This window comes from Rhinolophus hipposideros (genome assembly GCF_964194185.1).
Source record: "Rhinolophus hipposideros genome assembly, chromosome: 8".
Lineage (NCBI taxonomy): Eukaryota > Metazoa > Chordata > Mammalia > Chiroptera > Rhinolophidae > Rhinolophus > Rhinolophus hipposideros.
In genome coordinates, this window is record NC_138054.1 from 55147820 (window position 1) to 55165985 (window position 18166).

General features: G+C 34.9%; 1 protein-coding gene across 1 annotated transcript in view; it reads right to left on the bottom strand.

Moving 5' to 3' along the window:
* Positions 1-71: 71 nt before the first annotated feature.
* Positions 72-18166, bottom strand: part of PRKAA2 (protein kinase AMP-activated catalytic subunit alpha 2) — a 47289-nt gene continuing 29194 nt past the window's right edge. The window contains exons 3-9 of the mRNA XM_081057884.1: positions 17729-17822; positions 17025-17169; positions 15696-15783; positions 14089-14313; positions 5871-6375; positions 4305-4431; positions 72-3065 (exon numbers count right to left, since the gene is read on the bottom strand). Of these exons, the coding sequence (XP_080914010.1) occupies positions 2827-3065; positions 4305-4431; positions 5871-6375; positions 14089-14313; positions 15696-15783; positions 17025-17169; positions 17729-17822 (1423 nt within the window). The 3' untranslated portion in view covers positions 72-2826. The remainder of the gene's footprint in view (positions 3066-4304; positions 4432-5870; positions 6376-14088; positions 14314-15695; positions 15784-17024; positions 17170-17728; positions 17823-18166) is intronic.

The following is an 18166-nucleotide window of genomic DNA, read 5'->3' on the forward strand; positions in this document are numbered from 1 at the left end:
TTAAGCTTAAAAAGTTGGTTAAATTAATTTGGACAAAGCAGGGTTAAACAAAGTTATGGTTTTCTTTTTTTCATAGGACTTATCAAAGTCTTTCCTGCTCAGATCCACTGTCGTCTTCAGTGGGAGAGTAGCATGTAACGTTTTCCAAACTTGCTCAAATGGAATCATTTTTCTACAGAGCATCTCACAGGCTACAATTTGGGAAATGCTGTTCTAGAATCATATGGAGTCCATGCCATGATAATAGCTAAGACTTTACCTATAACCTAATAATAGAAGCTCTCCTCCACAATTTTAACTGCAAGAAGTTGTTCCTACTCCAGACCTATCTAACAAATATCACATTCAAAATTAACCAGTTTATAAGACTGGAATGTGGGAATTTAGTAACCGATTCGTTCCCTCTTCCTGCTTATTAACAACAAAAAAACCTCCTTTGACAATGTCCTAGCCTGTTGTGCTGGGCTAAGCCTCCTGTAATCTTTTCTCTACAGAACAATTCTAGATTCACAGAATAGCTGTGCTTTAAAAACGCCAGCATAAAGAACCAAAACGGCGACCCTTGGTTCTCCTAAGATTCAACAGGTTAACTATCAAATTGTACATATTCACGAATACTGGAGAGAATGATAAAATAGTAAATAATATTTTTAACACTCAAAAAAACATGATAATCAACCATATAAAGTAATTTTGACATGAATAAGTGTCTAATATTTATTAGACTAACAAGCTAAAACGATACTGGATTCCTTCCTGTTGTTTCTCAGCCTTCAAAATTGTCAGGGATTTTGTCACTGAGGATAAGGAATCAGATTAGCTCCTTATTTCTAAGATAATCCAATTCATAGTCAGGCAAGTGTTATGAGATGGCCTTATTTTTCCCAAAAGAGGTATTTACACATCTGGATTATTGGAAATTATGCCATAACTATAATGCACAGCAGACTAACTAACACAGCAGGACTACTGCTTATCTCTATAAAAATAATCATTAAAAAAGCACCCTTTGGTGCCACTAGGTGGCAACCTTTCAAAGATTTAAACTTAAAACATCTTAACTTCAACCCCACCTTCTTTCTCAAATAGGATTGCTTTTATTTTGATATTAAGAAATCAGACTTAAAGATATTTAACAAGATTTTTTAAAAATTCTACAAAATAATATGATGTAACACTCCAAACTTCTGATTCAAAACTATTTAAAGATAGACATGTTTGTCTTCCATAAACACAGGAGAAACTTGGTCTAACATTCTCATTTGCATCTGGTAGAAAACATTAGTTTTGGCAAAGAGAAACCTGTCAAGGCTTAATCACTTTTTGTTTTCAAGAGCTTAATCTTTTCTGGCTAAGTCAGGTGAATGAGATTGTTAATTACAGCATACTCAAGAAAACAAATGAATAAATACAAATTAGATAAATTACACATAATTTAAAAATTAAATACTTTTACTAAAACAAAATAAATCAATAAGCTATTATCTACCCTGCTGTATATAAGTACTTTAAGATTACAAAACAAACCCCAAAACCTACACAAAGCAAAACAAACAAACAAACTGGTTTTCCTTCAAAAGTAACTTGTATATTTATACAAGAGAATTTTTTTTAATGTTTAAAGCTTCCCTGCCCTAAGAGGTTCAGTAGTGCAGGTGACAGCCTATCAAGCTTTGGAAGTACATAAAAGCCCTTAGGGCCAGAACAGGGTTTTCAAACTGGATGGCTAGCAACCAAGATACAGAACACAGAAAGGCAACTACCAAAGATTTAAAAGCTAAACCAATCAGTCACTAAGGATCACAATAAATAAAGACACTGGTGACTAGGGAAAATGAGGGAAAGGGTGGCTACGCTAACAAACATCAGATGAAGAATTAACATGTGGAATGCAACATCAATCACACACAGAAGACACACAAACACTCCCTACCACCACACACAATACGAGATCAAAAATTTAAAGAAGGGGCTGTGGATATTTTGCTTTGTTTCATGTAACTATTTCATCATGCACGGTGAAGTACAAAAATAAGAGCCAAAAAGAATTTGAGAAAGGTAGGTTTCAAAGGCATGTTTTAAAATGATGTAAGTTTATGAAAGAGACAACAGTTGTTGCAATTCCAGATGTTCCAATACTGAGTAGAACCTTGAAAGCTCTTAAAACATTATTCACAGAAATCTCAAGATAAAACCTCTGGTTGGTTACAGCTGTTTTGAAGGAACCAGGAAATAGTGGTTAGCTGTTTCAGGACCACAGCCCTTCTATTAAACACTAGGAAAAAACTACTAGAAGAATTTGGCTTCTGAAATTCTCGGGCAGGCTTTTAAGATTTAAACATTTAAATACTATCTTACGAATGGTTGTTTTATTTTTTAGTCTTCTTGTGCTAAAGAATTGGGTGCATAAACACAGCTTATAGCCTCTGGAATTTTTAGGAAGTAAACTGGATTTCTCTACACTAAAAAGTAAAACAAGGTGTTGTCAAACCCCCGTTGATTGAGATGGTTCCCAGTGAAGGTGTATTAATCATCTGTAGTGAACTCACAATTTTAAATTCACAGTCTTAATCAGTGTTCACCTCCTAAAGATTCTGCCTATGCGAATGCGTCACAGACAAAATAGAACTACAGATTTCGGTAAATACAGGTAAATAAAATGTCAGACTTTTTTGTTCAGTAATTTCATTGAGTGTCCCCTGGCGTATTCATGTCTGTCAATCAGCATTTTAGAGTATGCGATATGCGTAAGTAAAACAAGAATTTAAAGAATAGATCTGATTTTCACAGTGCAATTACAGAAAGATATAAACTAAGGACAGGTCATCAACGGGCTAAAGTAGTGATCAGACTGGCACACATTTCAAAAAAATCCATGGTGTGACTCCCGAGGCGAGGTGGAACTGAAGACAATATGCTTCCAGTCAAGGAGCCAGTGAGAGAGCCAGAGAGGGAATGGCTCTCCGCAGTCACAGAATCAAAACTTGATCGTGGTCTGTGTAAGCCAGCAGCAGAACAGGAACGCTGAGGTGTTGAGGAACCTGACCTCTGCTCCATCACCTCATCTAAAATGGACCAGAGAAGAGCAATTGATCTGAAAGGTGTATGGATCCAGCCCTTCCTATAAAGATGCTATACTCAGAATAGTCAGGAAGTAAACATTTCTGAGCAAAGGCAACTTAACAATGAATGTGATAGCTCAGTTCCATAGGAGCAGGGTGACAATACCTCTTCCCTCCCACAATCATAAAAGACATCACTAATTAATCACATTTCCACACAAACATGACCCCTGAATCCTTCTCAACATAGGATTCAGCATTAACCCTGAAATCAAACCGACATTCCTGTATCTGAGGAAAGCACATCCTTGAAGGTTTATGTTCTCATAGAATATCAATAAATAATCACTAGGATAAAAGTAAGTTACCAACACAGAGTGGTTCTGAACCTTCAGTGCACAATGAAATTGCCTGGGGGAGGGGGGAGGGAAATCTTGTTAGAAATGCAGATTCCCAGTTTCCCAGGGCCCATCTCCAGAGATTCTGAGTTAGTGGGTCTGGGGGCAGTTCCCAAGAATCTTCATTTTAATAAGAGCTATAATTTTGATGAAGGAGGTCTGGGGACCACATAAACATTGCTATAGTTGACGGTAGTTCAAGAATAAAATTTAAAAGCTCTGTTTAAATCAACTTTCTTATACCTGAACTCAGTTCTATTCTCGATCCATCCAGCACCTGACCCTCAGTTTATTCTCTTCTTATCCCCTGTGGGTCTCTGAACGGAATAAGCACATGTGGTTCACCTAGCTTTGACTCTTGACACAGTAAGTAATTGTAGGGGACAGCCTCCCCTGATTCCTTTGGCTGCTGGATGGCCATGGGCACTGAAATCCAACCCAAATCCTAGGAGAGGCCTATTTGGTCACCTTGGCCAACCAGGATGAGGGAAGTTGATGAACAGGGAAGTTTAGATAATATAATGTTAACAGTAATAAAATACGAATACGAATGTGACAACCTGACAACATCAGATATCTTAAGTAAAAATCGCCTCCCTGTTTTTGCCCCACAGCCAATACTTCAAATGACTTTTTAAGCCAAGGAAGCACTGTTTTTTAGGGAGGTGCTGGATTAGGGATATTCTGCATGTCTTTGATCAGTTTCATTTCACTTACTAAATCTAGATTACTTAAAACCAGTATATAAGACCTACCCACCATATCTTTGAGATGATTTTTAACATCTTGTCAACTAGTACCAAGTTTTATCTTCTCAGAGCTCATGCCTGCATAGCTTGCTTACCATCAATGCTTTTAAAGTCCAAAAGATAGCTTCTATTGTCAACCAGGTAAAGTTGTAAGCTCATTTTCACATAATTGCCAGTCACTGGATTTTTTCTTCTTACACGAAGATGGTATGCATTCACTACCTGAAACGAGAAATCTTCCGTAAGGAAAAATGTTAAAAATAACAAACTACAAAATATCTCCCTATTCTTATTGCAAAGAATATCAAAACAAATAATGGATAGAAGTGGGATAGAGAAGAAACTACTGATTGATCCTTGTTTAATATTATATGGTAGTTGAGTATTTATTTAACCACTAACAGTACTGTTTGTGTATAGCAATTAAAATTTACAGGGAACTCAGATTATGCTCGTATAGCATCTAGCCGTCATTCTAGGTATGCCTCACTCTAAAACATCAACAATAATTTTGGTTGCCCAGCCTCAAATTGAATAGTTTACCTATGGAGTAGGAGGAATAAAGGACAATTAACATCTTAATGGTTTGCATCAAGCACTGTAACAGGTACTGTCACAAAATTTAAGTATCACAATCATTCTGTGAGAAAGATACCTGCCTTTTGAATATAAGACAACTACAGCTCAGATAAAGAAGATTCTGGGTTTGCAAAATAGCTATCAAATTAGTTCCAAAACTTTTTCAGTAGGGATTTTAAAGATATTAACCTCCTTTTTCAATTAAATCAAACTGCTTCAGTAAAAAAACTGTTTTAAACAGTTTTAATAAAATATTTTATTCATGCATTTCATGTACAAATAATAATAAAAATGGTTTATTCAAACATGTCAAGTGAACATTTACATGGTATGTTTGAATGTTTTTCTTCTACCTTTAAAAATACATTCACAGTCCTCAAGAAAGAAAACAAGTGTTACAGAAATACCTGAAATGACAAAATGCTCCCCCCCAACATATACTCAAATGGAATTTAAATGAATTTGAGCACCAATTAAAAAAAGTAAAATGTGGGCTAAGCGTAAGAAAAATATACCTTAACTGAGGATTAAAAACACCAGCCAAATAAGAAAGATGTTTCTCAACTTAGAGAAAGGTATTTGTTGACTGAATAAATATATCCTGATGGTACAATTTGTATTGACCACTAGCTGCTACAGCTACTGACAAAGAGAAAACAAAAGAAGAAAACCCTTCCTAAAAAATGAGAGAGAAAAGTGAAAACATACTACCTTTTAAGACGTACAACTTTGTATTGCTATAATGAAGGCTGAAACAGGGAGACTATTTTCCCAGGTGATTTCAGGTTGATTACTTTTTTGTTTCTCTGCCAAAAATGTTATTTTGTAATTCAAAAATATGTAGGTCCCCAACATCAACACTCTTCTTCCTTAAAGAGGTTTATTCGTTTTGTTTTGAATGCACATGGTATATTATTGCAAAGAATGGGGTTTATCAGCCAGAAGCATCAAGACTACTAGATTTATATATAAATCAAAAACAACTCTTTTATTGACAACACTACTCAACTCAGCAACTCAGAGAAGCTTACTACATTTAAAGAAATGGCTTCTACAAATGATCTTAACATACAATTTCCTACCTTCCATTCAAAATCCAGCTGCTTCATAGCTCGGTAAACTTCAGCCATAATGTCATATGGTTTGCTTTGACTTCGGATTCCAAGATGCCACTTGGCTTTTTTTACAGCTAAAGATTTGGGCTTCGTTGTATTCAGTGCCTCCAATGGACATCTTGCTTTAGGGCTGTCTGCTATAAGAGGTGGCATCCTTTCCGGATGAGGTTTCAGGCCTGGGGGAATATGCATGGCACTATCATCCATAAAAGAACCAGTTGGGGGACTAGAGGCGAGGTAGAACTCACTGGCTTGGTTCATTATTCTCCGATTGTCAATGATAAGATGATAAGCCACTGCAAGCTGGTCTTGAGGGTCACCACTATATAAACTGTTCATTACTTCTGATTCTGTACACTCAAATTTTTCACACACTTCTTTCACAGCCTCATCATCAATGACGTTAGCATCATAGGAGGGGTCTTCAGGAAATAAGTAACTGGGCAAATCTTGTTTAAACCATTCATGTTCTCTAGGAAAAATACCACAATACACTATTGTAAGAACATGCTTTGGGAAGTCCCAAATAATTTAGACATGGGGCAATACAACATCACAGAATCGGCAAGATCTGCTCTCTAGTCACTTACTAGTTTTGTGACTCTGGGTAAGTTAATTAACCCTTATACTTGAGTAACGATGGTTATTCAGACTTGGGTACTTGGTTGACATTTTCTTAAAAATAAATAAAATGAGCCTGTCACTTCAAAGAAAAAAACTGGAAGTATTTGATGCCAATAATAAAATCCAAGATTTCAAGCAAAATTTTAGAATTACGTGTAATTTATATCTGTCTTCATGCGCTTGACAGGTTCCCAATACTTAAAGACTTTTCTGATAACTTTGTAGTGATGATTATAATGAATATGATTTTTGATATTGTTATAATGAAATGTGTCACCATTTGGAAAATCTCTCTACCTCAATAACCCAATCTTTTCCAAATGATCAATGCACGATATTGCAGACTTATACATAGGTTAAAAAAAAAAATTCCACTCAAAATGCAAAACAGACCAGTGGATTTTAATAAAGTACAATGGTTAATTGATATGTTTTCTGATTTGATAATATAACTAACATGTTAAGCTTTGGTTTAATATCAAAGAAAATGTCCACAACTATCTGAAAGGCTATTAAAATATTCCTCTTTTCCAACCCCTTATATGAATGAGGTCAGATTTGGTCCATAGATGTCAAGTAATACAACATATTGCAACAGACTGAATCAAGAAGTAGATATGAGAACCTAGCTGCTGTCTCTGATTAAGCCAAACACTAAGGATTTGAAAACGGTAAAATAATGCCACTGTTGTCACCAATATTTTCATTTGGGAAAACAAGGTTATTTTTCATAAAAGATTTTATTTAGGTTTATTATTATTTTCAAGTTAATTAAATATATTTTTTTAAATTTCTCAGTTCTAATTTCTAATGTGGTAAATATTCATAGATATGCCTGCATTTAAAAAAAAATAAAAACACCAACTCTTTGGAGACCTCAACTTTAAAAGCATAAAAGGGCAGTAAAGCAAAAGTTTGAGAACCAGTCTCCCAAATCTTATTTTATTACACTTCTAGGCCTTTACAAATGATGTTAATATTGCCACCGTAGGCTATCCCACCCTTTTTCACTTAACATGTACTATTCTTTCAGGATTGTGTCAGCAATACTATATAAGGGAATGGAGCACTCTCTAAGCTTAAATCCAGATCAATATATATTTTGCCTGGATGCCTTCTATTGACTGATTAATTTATGAATATTTACTAAAGACAGACTATATCAAAAAGATACACTCCTTCACCTCACAGAGATTATATTGTAGCTAGATAAAGATCCAACAAATACAAAAATATATGGTTACTCACAAAAATAAATGTATAGTTACAAATACATAAACAGGAAAATCTGTGATAAAGATTCTGAGTGGAGGGGCGGCCGGATGGCTCAGTTGGTTAGAGTGAGAGCTCTTAACAACAAGGTTGCTGGGCTGCGCCCCCTGCAACTGAAGATTGAAAACGGCGACTGGACTTGGAGCTGAGCTGTGCCCTCCACGACTAGATTGAAGGACAATGACTTGGAACTGATGGGCCCTGGAAAAACACACTGTTCCCCAATATTCCCCAATAAAAACTTTTTTTTAACTAGAAAAAATAAAAAAAATATTTTGAGTAGAAAACAGGGTAAAATAAGAGTATATTATTCAAAATGAGAGGCAGGTGATTATAGAAGCAACTTTGACTAATACTTAAGCAGATACCAGAATGATTAGAAGACATCTAAGCAGAGTTGAGAAACAGGTACTCCCAGAAAAAGAAACAATATATGAAAAGACTCTGAGACAAGCATTTTGCCATGTTCAAGGAACTGAACTCAAGCCACTATCATGACAGCGTAATGAGTTATGGGTTGGAGTGGCAAAAGACATCGGATATTTCTGACAGCTGTAAGCTATAAAACTGGTTTTGGGATTTGAACCTAGTATTAATGAAAATCACTGAAAAATTTTAAAAAGACAGGGGTAACATGAGCTAATTTGCATTCTGTAAAGATTGTTCCGCTTGTGACACAGAAATTGAATTGAAAAGATAAAAAATGATAATGATGATCATACTACTGCAATAGTCCAAGTGAGAAATAATGGCATGCCAGGCCCTGAGAATATACAAGATGAAACTTCTACAGCTTCTAGATTTTTCTATTATTGCATTCCCACTTTTTTATAGTTGTTGATTTTTAATATTCCCCATGAACTTGGAGCTCCTTGATAAAGGGACCATGTCTTATTTAGTTGCATGCCAGTACCTAGTAAATGCTCAATAAAAGCAGAATAAATCAATGATGAATAGACACATGCAGTATGAAGACAAAAATGAATTCATTAATGTGTTTATTTGCTACATTTTGATAATAATAAGTATCTAATAAATGTTTAATAAAAATGACTGATAGTATTAATTTTTCAAAAGAAATAATAGAAGAAATTATATTACATGTCTAACATTTTTAAAAACCAATGACAAATACGGAAGATAAGCACTTTTGAATTAACTCAAAACATTCATTCTTCCATATGAGATTAGGGGCCGGCCCGGTGGCTCAGGCGGTTAGAGCTCCATGCTCCAAACTCCAAGGCTGCCGGTTCGATTCCCACATGGGCCAGTGGGCTCTCAACCACAAGGTTGCTAGTTCGATTCCTCGAGTCCCACAAGGGATGGTGGGCAGCGCCCCCTGCAACTAAAGATTGAACATGGCACCTTGAGCTGAGCTGGCTCAGTTGGTTGGAGTGTGTCCTCTCAACCACAAGGTTGCCGGTTGGACTCCCGCAAGGGATGGTGGGCTATGAGCTGCGCCCTCCACAACTAAGACTGAAAGGACAACAACTTGAAGCTGAACGGCACCCTCCACAACTAAAATTGAAAGGACAACTTGACTTGGAAAAAAGTCCTGGAAGTACACACTGTTCCTCAATAAAGTCCTGTTCCCCTTCCCCAATAAAAAAAAAAAAAAAAAAAAGAAAAAAAAAAGTTTGTCACAAGTATAATTCAATGCACTTAAACACACAATGTTAAAAAAAAAGAAATTAGATTGCTAACAAAAATTGTCAAAAATCAACGTTTTCAGAACTCTGGAATTTAACTTACAACAATCTGAGGAATGCTTATTCAAAAAATAAAAATAAATAACTGTCTGAATCTCAAGAAGAACAGCAAGATTTGTAATGTTTTAAGTTGCCTTATGTCTTCTAACTTTCCCCATGTCTACGGTTCTTGAAAACCAAGAGCCTCACAATCATGGTAGCCCAGGAAATCAATAGTCTAGTAATCACTGGGGGGAAGATGGAGAGCAGAATAGGTTTAGTGTTCTCCAAAAATCCTATCCCCACAGAACTGTCATTATCTGACATGTCTGGCAGTTCCCTGGAACCCTCCACAAGCAAGCCTTGTCTTTATCTGACCTGACTCAGAGCTCCCTCACTGCAGCCTTCTCCCCAGGATAATTGTCAAAAACAATCAATAGCAACTGTCTAACATCTGAGCTATATAAAAGTGGCAATAAGAGTTGGAGCAAACAAGAAGCTGAACAAAAAAAACTTCAAAGAAAAAGAGAATAAGAGTTCCATATAGGTCCTTGAAGTACTCTAATATATTCCTGAGGCTCAAGAAGGCCACACACACACACATGCAGTGCTGTGTGCAAAAGGGCCGAATTTCTCACCACTGACTGACTTTAGGCTCAGTGCTAGCAGGAAGTGAACACCAAGACAGATTTATGAACTTGGAGCACTGAAGAGATAGTCCAACATGCACAGAATCCCTCAGTAAAAGCTGACAGGCTTATTAGAAGAAGGCATTTAAGGAAGGCGCTGTCTAATCATTAACTGACCAGTAAGCCAACCAAGCTGAGACCTGAGTGGCTACCCATGACAAAGAATACAGACCTGATGGAAGTAGTTCAGTAAAACCACTAAACAAACAAGAGCAACAACAACATACAATTACAAACTCTAGGCATATACCCAAGAGAAATGAAAACATGACTACACAAATATCTGTACATGAATGATCACAGAAACATTACTCATAAGAGTCAAAAAATGAAAACAACTCAAATATCCATTAACTGATGAACAAAATGTAGTATATCCATCCAGTGGAATATTTTTCAAGCAAAAAAGGAATCAAGTTCTGATACATGCTACTCCATGAAATCTCCTTGAAAACATTATACTAAGTGAAAGAAGCCAGACTCAGAAAGCCACTTGCTGTATGATTCCATTTACATGAAATGTCCAGAATAGGCTAATCCAGAAAGAAAGTAGATAAGTGGTTGCCAGGGGTTGGGAAGAAAAAAAATAAGGAATGATTACTAATGAGAAAGTTTCTTTTGGGATGATGAAAATATTCTGGGCTGAGATAGTGGTAATGATTGTAAACTTTGTGAATATACCCAAAACCAATCAATTATAAGGGCACATTTACAGTATGTAAATTATATCAATAAATGTTTAAAAAAAACAGTAAGTAGGGAAATAATCTATTTTGATTTCTAATTCATTAAACAAAGGACCATTTTGTTTATAATGAGAAAAACGTGCCCATTAAAAAGCCATACTCCCAGCTTTTGATGTTCAAGAGTGTTCCTGAATTAAATCTACTGACGTCCACAGACACCAAGATGTGTATGAAGGTTCACCTGAGACACTATCAATTCATTTCACAAGGACTATTATTACACAGCCACCAGAAATTATGTCCTTCTATCACTACTACCTGGCACCTGACTTTGATACATGACTTAAGACTTAAAGGAGTTGTCGGGATTACCAATCAAATTTTAGAAACTTCCCAACGTGTCTCAACTTCTTTAAGTGAAGCTAAAAGGTCTTTCAATATTCACTTAAAAATAAAATTAATAGCTAACATTGTGTGCTGGACATTGTTTTAAGAGCTTTAATGGTATTAGGTTGAATATTTGCAGTACTTACTGAAAGAGTAAATTCACGTTTCAACCTAAGACTATCCTCCCAACAAATACACTATGTATGATGTAACTAAAGCAAAAAAAGAAAGTATATGATGATAATAAACAGAAGAATCAGGATTCATACTTAGTTGAATTTCAGACCCTTCCCTTTTAACCATAATAACATTAATAGTAATACTTAGCTTAAGGTGCTTAGGAAATTACAAAAATGTGATTTTTAATGAACATAATCTCTGTCTCATCTACTACTGTATTCCCAGCACCTTGCATAGGACCTTGCACAGAGCAGACGCTAAATGTTTGTTGAACAAATAAAAGCAAAATGATTAAACGAATGAGTAGATGTTGAGATATATTTTCTAACCACCAATGATTTACCATCTTGTAAAAAAATAAGATCTGTACAGAAATATCTGTTAGAATGTAGTAAGAGAAATAAATATACTGTGTTTCCCCGAAAATAAGACCTAGCTGGACCATCAGCTCTAATGTGTCTTTTGGAGCAAAAATTAATATAAGACCATATATTATATTACATTATATTATATTACATTATATTATATTATACTATACTATATTATAGTAAAATAAGACTGGGTCTTATATTAATTTTTGCTCCAAAAGATGCATTAGATGCTGATGGTTCGCTTAGGTCTTACTTTCAGGGAAACACGGTAAAATATTATGGTATACTGGAGAAAGCATAGATGTCATAGAACTCATACAGCAATTCAGATTAGTGGAAATAGTATAGGTTTTGAATTCAGGCAATTTCTGTGTTGAGCCCCACTTCTAAATCTTAATTCATATCGAATGTACAATGCGTGGCACATATTAATGCTTGGTCCCTAATTTAAAGGAACTTAATAGGGACAAACAGATACATAAATGAATCATAAATAAGCTTTCTAAACTTCACTTTCATGTCCGTAAAAGTAGATTAATAATAGCTATCTATTAATCGTCAATGCAATAAAAAATGTCAAGTATCTAGCAAAATACCTGGTATATTGTAACTGTTCAATAATTAGTAACTCTTTCCTTGTTGAACTGTATTTTATCGAATCAAGAATTCCCAAACACTAAAAAGCTAAATTTGGATAAATAAAAAAGTGATGAAAACTCCTAATTCAAGTTATTATATTATTTGAAGTACAGAAATTAATGCCACTATTTTATACCACCTACATATGTATAAATTAATTCATCCTAGGAGACTTTTACTTACATTTTTCTTCTTACATTTACTTACATTTTACTTACATTTTTCTAAAGCCTGTACATACACAAACATCTGTTTTAAAATAACAGTCAATACTTCTACTCTTCCAAATGTATGTGCTAATCCACGTACAAGTTTATACACCAGTATATCTAGTTTCCTTTCTAACGAAAAGTCAATTAATTGAACCACATATTCTAAAGAATTGTGAACACAAAAGGTTTTTCCCTGCTAAGTTCATTTCCATAACTAAATCTGGTGCTCATTTACAATTTTACATTTTTATGCATCAGGCCTGGAACCCTGAAGGGGGGCAGGGGAGAACAGTAGGCAAACACAAAAGAAATCAGTCCTGGTTTGTGTGAGATCAGCAGCAGTCACATAAATATTTAAATATTCCAAGTCACAGGTCTCTAAATAGTCACTCTGGCATTTGAAGATAAGGAGAAGGATGGAAAGATGTCAAAAGAATGTGTTTGTAGGCAAATTCTTGATGAAATGTTACATAAGGACAAAAAAAAAATCCTCCAGGAAACATGACCTGATAAGTTAGAAGTAGAAGGCAATGGGTCGTCCCAGCTTGTGTGTGCTGCTCATGTTGTGTGTGCTGGTCATGTTCATGGAAACACAGCGACTACACTTACCAAAGTTTCTCACATAACAAGAAATCTTTCACTGCAAATAGTTCCCACTAGGAACTATTTTTGGATTCAAAATCTTAGCAAAACTTATAGTCTTTATTTCATCAACCATATGTAAAATACATAAATCTCACCCTGTTTTCCTATTTGAAATTTACTCAAATACTTTCTGAGCATATACTATCTTCCTAGGCCTTCTACCACTGCATATACAAAGATCAGCAAGACACTCTCTGTCCTTAGTTAAGAGACAGAAAGACACAAAGAGAAAATAGCTACATACAAAATAACAATGAAAGAATAGAAAAAGCAAGAACAAAATGTGGACATCACAGAAGTGGAAGCAATTAACATTAACCAGGGAAATCACAAGTGCTTTCACAACAGAGATGATATGTGAGTGGAATTTTATACGATGAATGGAAATCCAATAGGTCAAAGAAAGGCAGAAAAGGCATCAGAGGCAAAAGGACTAATATTAACAAGAGACATGTAGCCATAAAATATGTTATGTTTGAGGAGCAAGGAAAAACGCCTCATGGCTAAAGCACCGATGTGCGTGGGACATGGCGTTGAGTGCAGGCAATGAGACTGCAGAAGAAGGTAAGCAGAGCCTTGCTACGAAGGGCCTTATATGCTTTGCTACCTAAGCTCAAAAATTAGGGAAACAATCGGAAATATTTAAAAGATGAGTGACATGATCAGGTTCGTGTAATAAGGAAAGTCAAATGTGTATAAAGTGTTAGAGCTTAGCATAAAGGAGGCTTTCAATTAGTGACACTGTTGGAAATACTAGAATATGTACATAACAGTAACCAAAACAATATTCACCTTATGTCTTTGATAGTTGCTCGTTTCAGGGGGTCAACCTGCAGCATATGAGTCAGGAGAGTGGCAACAGAACGATTGAGATATTCTGGGATATAAAATACACCCCCTCGGATCTTCTTAAATAACGTAGGTACATGCTCATCATCAAATGGAAGGGTGCCACAAAGAAGAGCATATAAGATAACACCACAGCTCCAGATGTCAACTTCAGGACCTGCATATAATCTAAGAGAAAAGATAACAACACAGACGTGAAACGCAAGTGTCACTTTTGCTCATCTACATGTACCCTGCTCCCATATGCACGTAATATGGACTTGGTATCTACTGCTTTTCAATGTCTTCTTTAAAGTCTCTGGCCACTCCCCAACACTCAATGGTTGTTCTCCATAGAGAATAATTGGTCTGACCAATCACTATTTATTCAAGTTTTCCAAGAGAAAATGGTATTTTTATTTTTTGACACAAATTCATTTCACTGAATTTATTACTTGACTAAAAAATATAAAACTTTCTATGGTTAATTTTTGATAGAAACATCAAAGTAGATTACCATAAACTTGAAAAAAATACTATATAGTGTATTAGCTAAATTTTTTTACTATAAAACTATTACACAAAAAAAAATGCATATAGAATAATAGAATTTCATCTCTGGCACACCTATTTTAAAGAATATTTGAAATAGTAAAGTACCTAAAAGTCCAGTGGCAATCTCTTTGATAGTATTTACCCTGTGTCACATTATCCTGAGTACCTACTACTTTCATTCTAATCACTTGTTAGCTCATGGGATAAGATTAGCTTTGCTCCAGAAAACCTATGCCTAGAAGACCATTCCTTTTTTCTCTTACCTATCTATAGTATTCAAATTCCCTAATAGCACATTACCAAACTCAAACCTCGGTCTGAGGCAACAAAGTAAAATCTCTATCATTCCAATTAAAAGAATATAATCCATTTTAATAAAAGTTGCTGTCCATCATTTACGTCATTGGCTGTACTGTCCAAACACCTCTATGTGCTACCTGTGAGAATATCTTCTCTATCTTTTCTCTCATAGAATTGTGTTAACTTTTAAAATCAGTTATGGGTCACTGTATAAGATGGGTTTATCACTGCAATCTGTATAAACATTTTAAAAAGGTACCAATGAGGAAGCTGCTTGTGCAGTTTAATTCATGAAATAACATTGTCCCCCCAAAACCTCATTCTTCCAAAAACAAAATATAAAATACCATGTATACTTTATAAAAGAATATGTAAAACGTTATTAAACGATCATGTCTGATAAGTAAATGATGGCACTAGCTTAAATTTAGCAAATGCTTACTTTCTTATCTGCACTTTTCTAAAATGAAAAAAATCAAGTTATTCCAGTCATTTTTAATGGAAAACCTCCTTAAATACATTCATAACAAAATCTAAATTAATGTTTAAAAAATTGTTTATTATATATTGTCTCTTCAAAAATGAAAAAAATTAAAGGGATAATCGCTTTCTACTATATTAAAAATCTTATCTTCCAAAGAGAATATATTATAATTAAATGTTATCAGAATGAACTAAAGATTACACAAAGCTACTCTTTGCTGATATATAATTACCTGCCTGAGATTACTTCAGGTGCTGCATAATTCGGAGATCCACAACTAGTTCTCAGAAATTCACCATCTGACATCATATTAGATAATCCTGAAAATAAGAGTAATGTTTACCTGGTGCTGGACATTTTTAAAAGTAGATATAGATAAACGTGTGAGGAAAAATGTCAAATCTTTAATGCACCATACATCATGTTTTTTAATTATCAAAAAAAAGCATGGAACGCATTTGTTAGACTAGAATGAAACCATTTCAGAGAGCTGTTACACTATGACAAAAAAGCTAAAACACATCACACTATGATTGAAGTTAAATTCCTTTTCTAAATAAGAATGTTGATTCACTTCACAAATGAGTGAACTATAAAATTTTAAATTATATGAACTATAACATTTAAAAGCATCAAAATATTACCAACTTCTACAGTTGAAAGAATAAAATAAAATATTACTTTTTATGCTATGCTTTCAAAAGCCTTTTTACCAAAATCTCTAAGTAGAAATCAGACAGGCTCCAATTTATAAAGATTATATTCCAAACATTTTTAATTTGGAAAGCTTTAATTCAACATAGAAAAAATAATATACTGAACCAAAAATCTAGTTGAATTATAGTACTACATGAGTTTTGTGATTTCGAGAAGGGAAATAGAGAAACTAGTTTCCTAGTTTTTAGATCAAAGACCAAGAATTGACAGAAGTTTTTAATAAGCAATGCTGAACTCTGGCGCCCTTCCATCTCTCTTTCTATAATCTCTTACTTCCTAATCCGTTTCCCAAACACCCCACTATGACATCCTTTCCAGGTATGTTTACTCTGGAAAGTGTTTGATGCATAAAAATTAGATTTTACCTTTTCCTTTACCCCTGACAAAAACTCCTATTCTTTTCCAAGTTGTCAGACGTTACCCTGAGATCCACTAACACTGCCCCCATCAATTGAGGCCAATAAAGCTCCAAAAGTGCAGGCAAGTTTCCATATACCTCTGGTTAAGTGCATTCATCAAAGAAAGTGCCTACATTTTCATTACGCTTTCAACGGCCTTTGTGGTCCCCACATAAAAACAGCTAAATTTCATTTCCTTAGGAAGAAATGCAGATTGAATGGCTTTACCTTGATGCTAGCTAGCCCTCTACCTTCTCTAGAAGTATCTGCATGTTTTTTAAAGTGTGTTTAAATAAACAGAAACAAGCTAGAGTGGAGACTACAACTAATCCTTTTTCATGGTACAGGATTTACGGTGTTGTAATTGAAAGTTCTTCGTTCCACAGGAGCGTTACGCATTTTAAAAGGCAGCTCGTACATTGCTGGACAACCCTGAAGTCACATACCAAAATCGGCTATCTTGGCATTCATGTGCGCATCCAATAGTACGTTCTCTGGTTTCAGGTCTCGATGTACAACCATATGCCTGTGGCAGTAATCCACAGCAGACAGGATCTGCTGAAAGAGCCGCCTGGCTTCCACCTCCTCCACCTACCAGGTACAAAAGAAGCTGCACTAAGGATATTTGGGACGTCGATACAGCAAGAGTTTTAGTTTCATATCAGCCTAAATGTGACAGAGCAAGCTCATTAGATTCGTGTTAGAATTCTTAACAAGTCAGACAAACAAATCCAAAACTTGCATTAAAGCTCAATCAACAGGTTTTTCTTTGCTGCTAGGCAGTAATACTTAATTTTCAAGTAATATTACTAAATGTACATAGGTTTGGGGGAATTGACAAGTAAAACGTAACTTGAATGAAAGTGCTAAGAAAAGAAATAACTGAAGCTTCAACATGATATTACGGAACAGATTTTTCATTTTGAAAAGCATAGGCATGTTAGCAATTAAATGGAACATATTTCCTAAAATCAGTATATCAACAGGTGCACTTTTTAAGAGAGAGAGTATGTCTAATAATCTGTATGTGCAGTTGGACATTATTACAGAAGTATCCCCCACTTTATATCTTTGTGGTTTGCTACTTCCCACTACTTTCCCCTTTTTAAGTTTAGGAGTTTGTTATTGAACTAGAGAGTATGTTACTCACCCGTCCATGTTTACAGATGTAGTCAAACAATTCACCACCAGACACATATTCCATTACCATAAAAAAATCTGTCGGAGTGCTGATCACCTGGTATCTTTTTTGTAAATACAAAATAAGTTAGTAAAAAGTTACTTTAACTAAAATCAACCTCATATTTCTATTCTTGCTACCATTTTATATTCCAGGGTTTTATAATATTTTTAAGATTGCAACAAATTACATGATGTTATCAAAATAATCAGAAAGCTATAAACATGGAGCTTTACAAAATTAAACTACTTTCTAAGGCGTATGGACTTTCCTCTAGGTTCTCCCTTTCATGTTTACAAAAATCTTTCAAATTCTTCATCAAGTAGGCATTAATTCTTCCATTTAAACAAAAATTGTATTAGTCTATGGAGATGAGGTATCATATATTTAAGCAAAAGTAAAACGTAT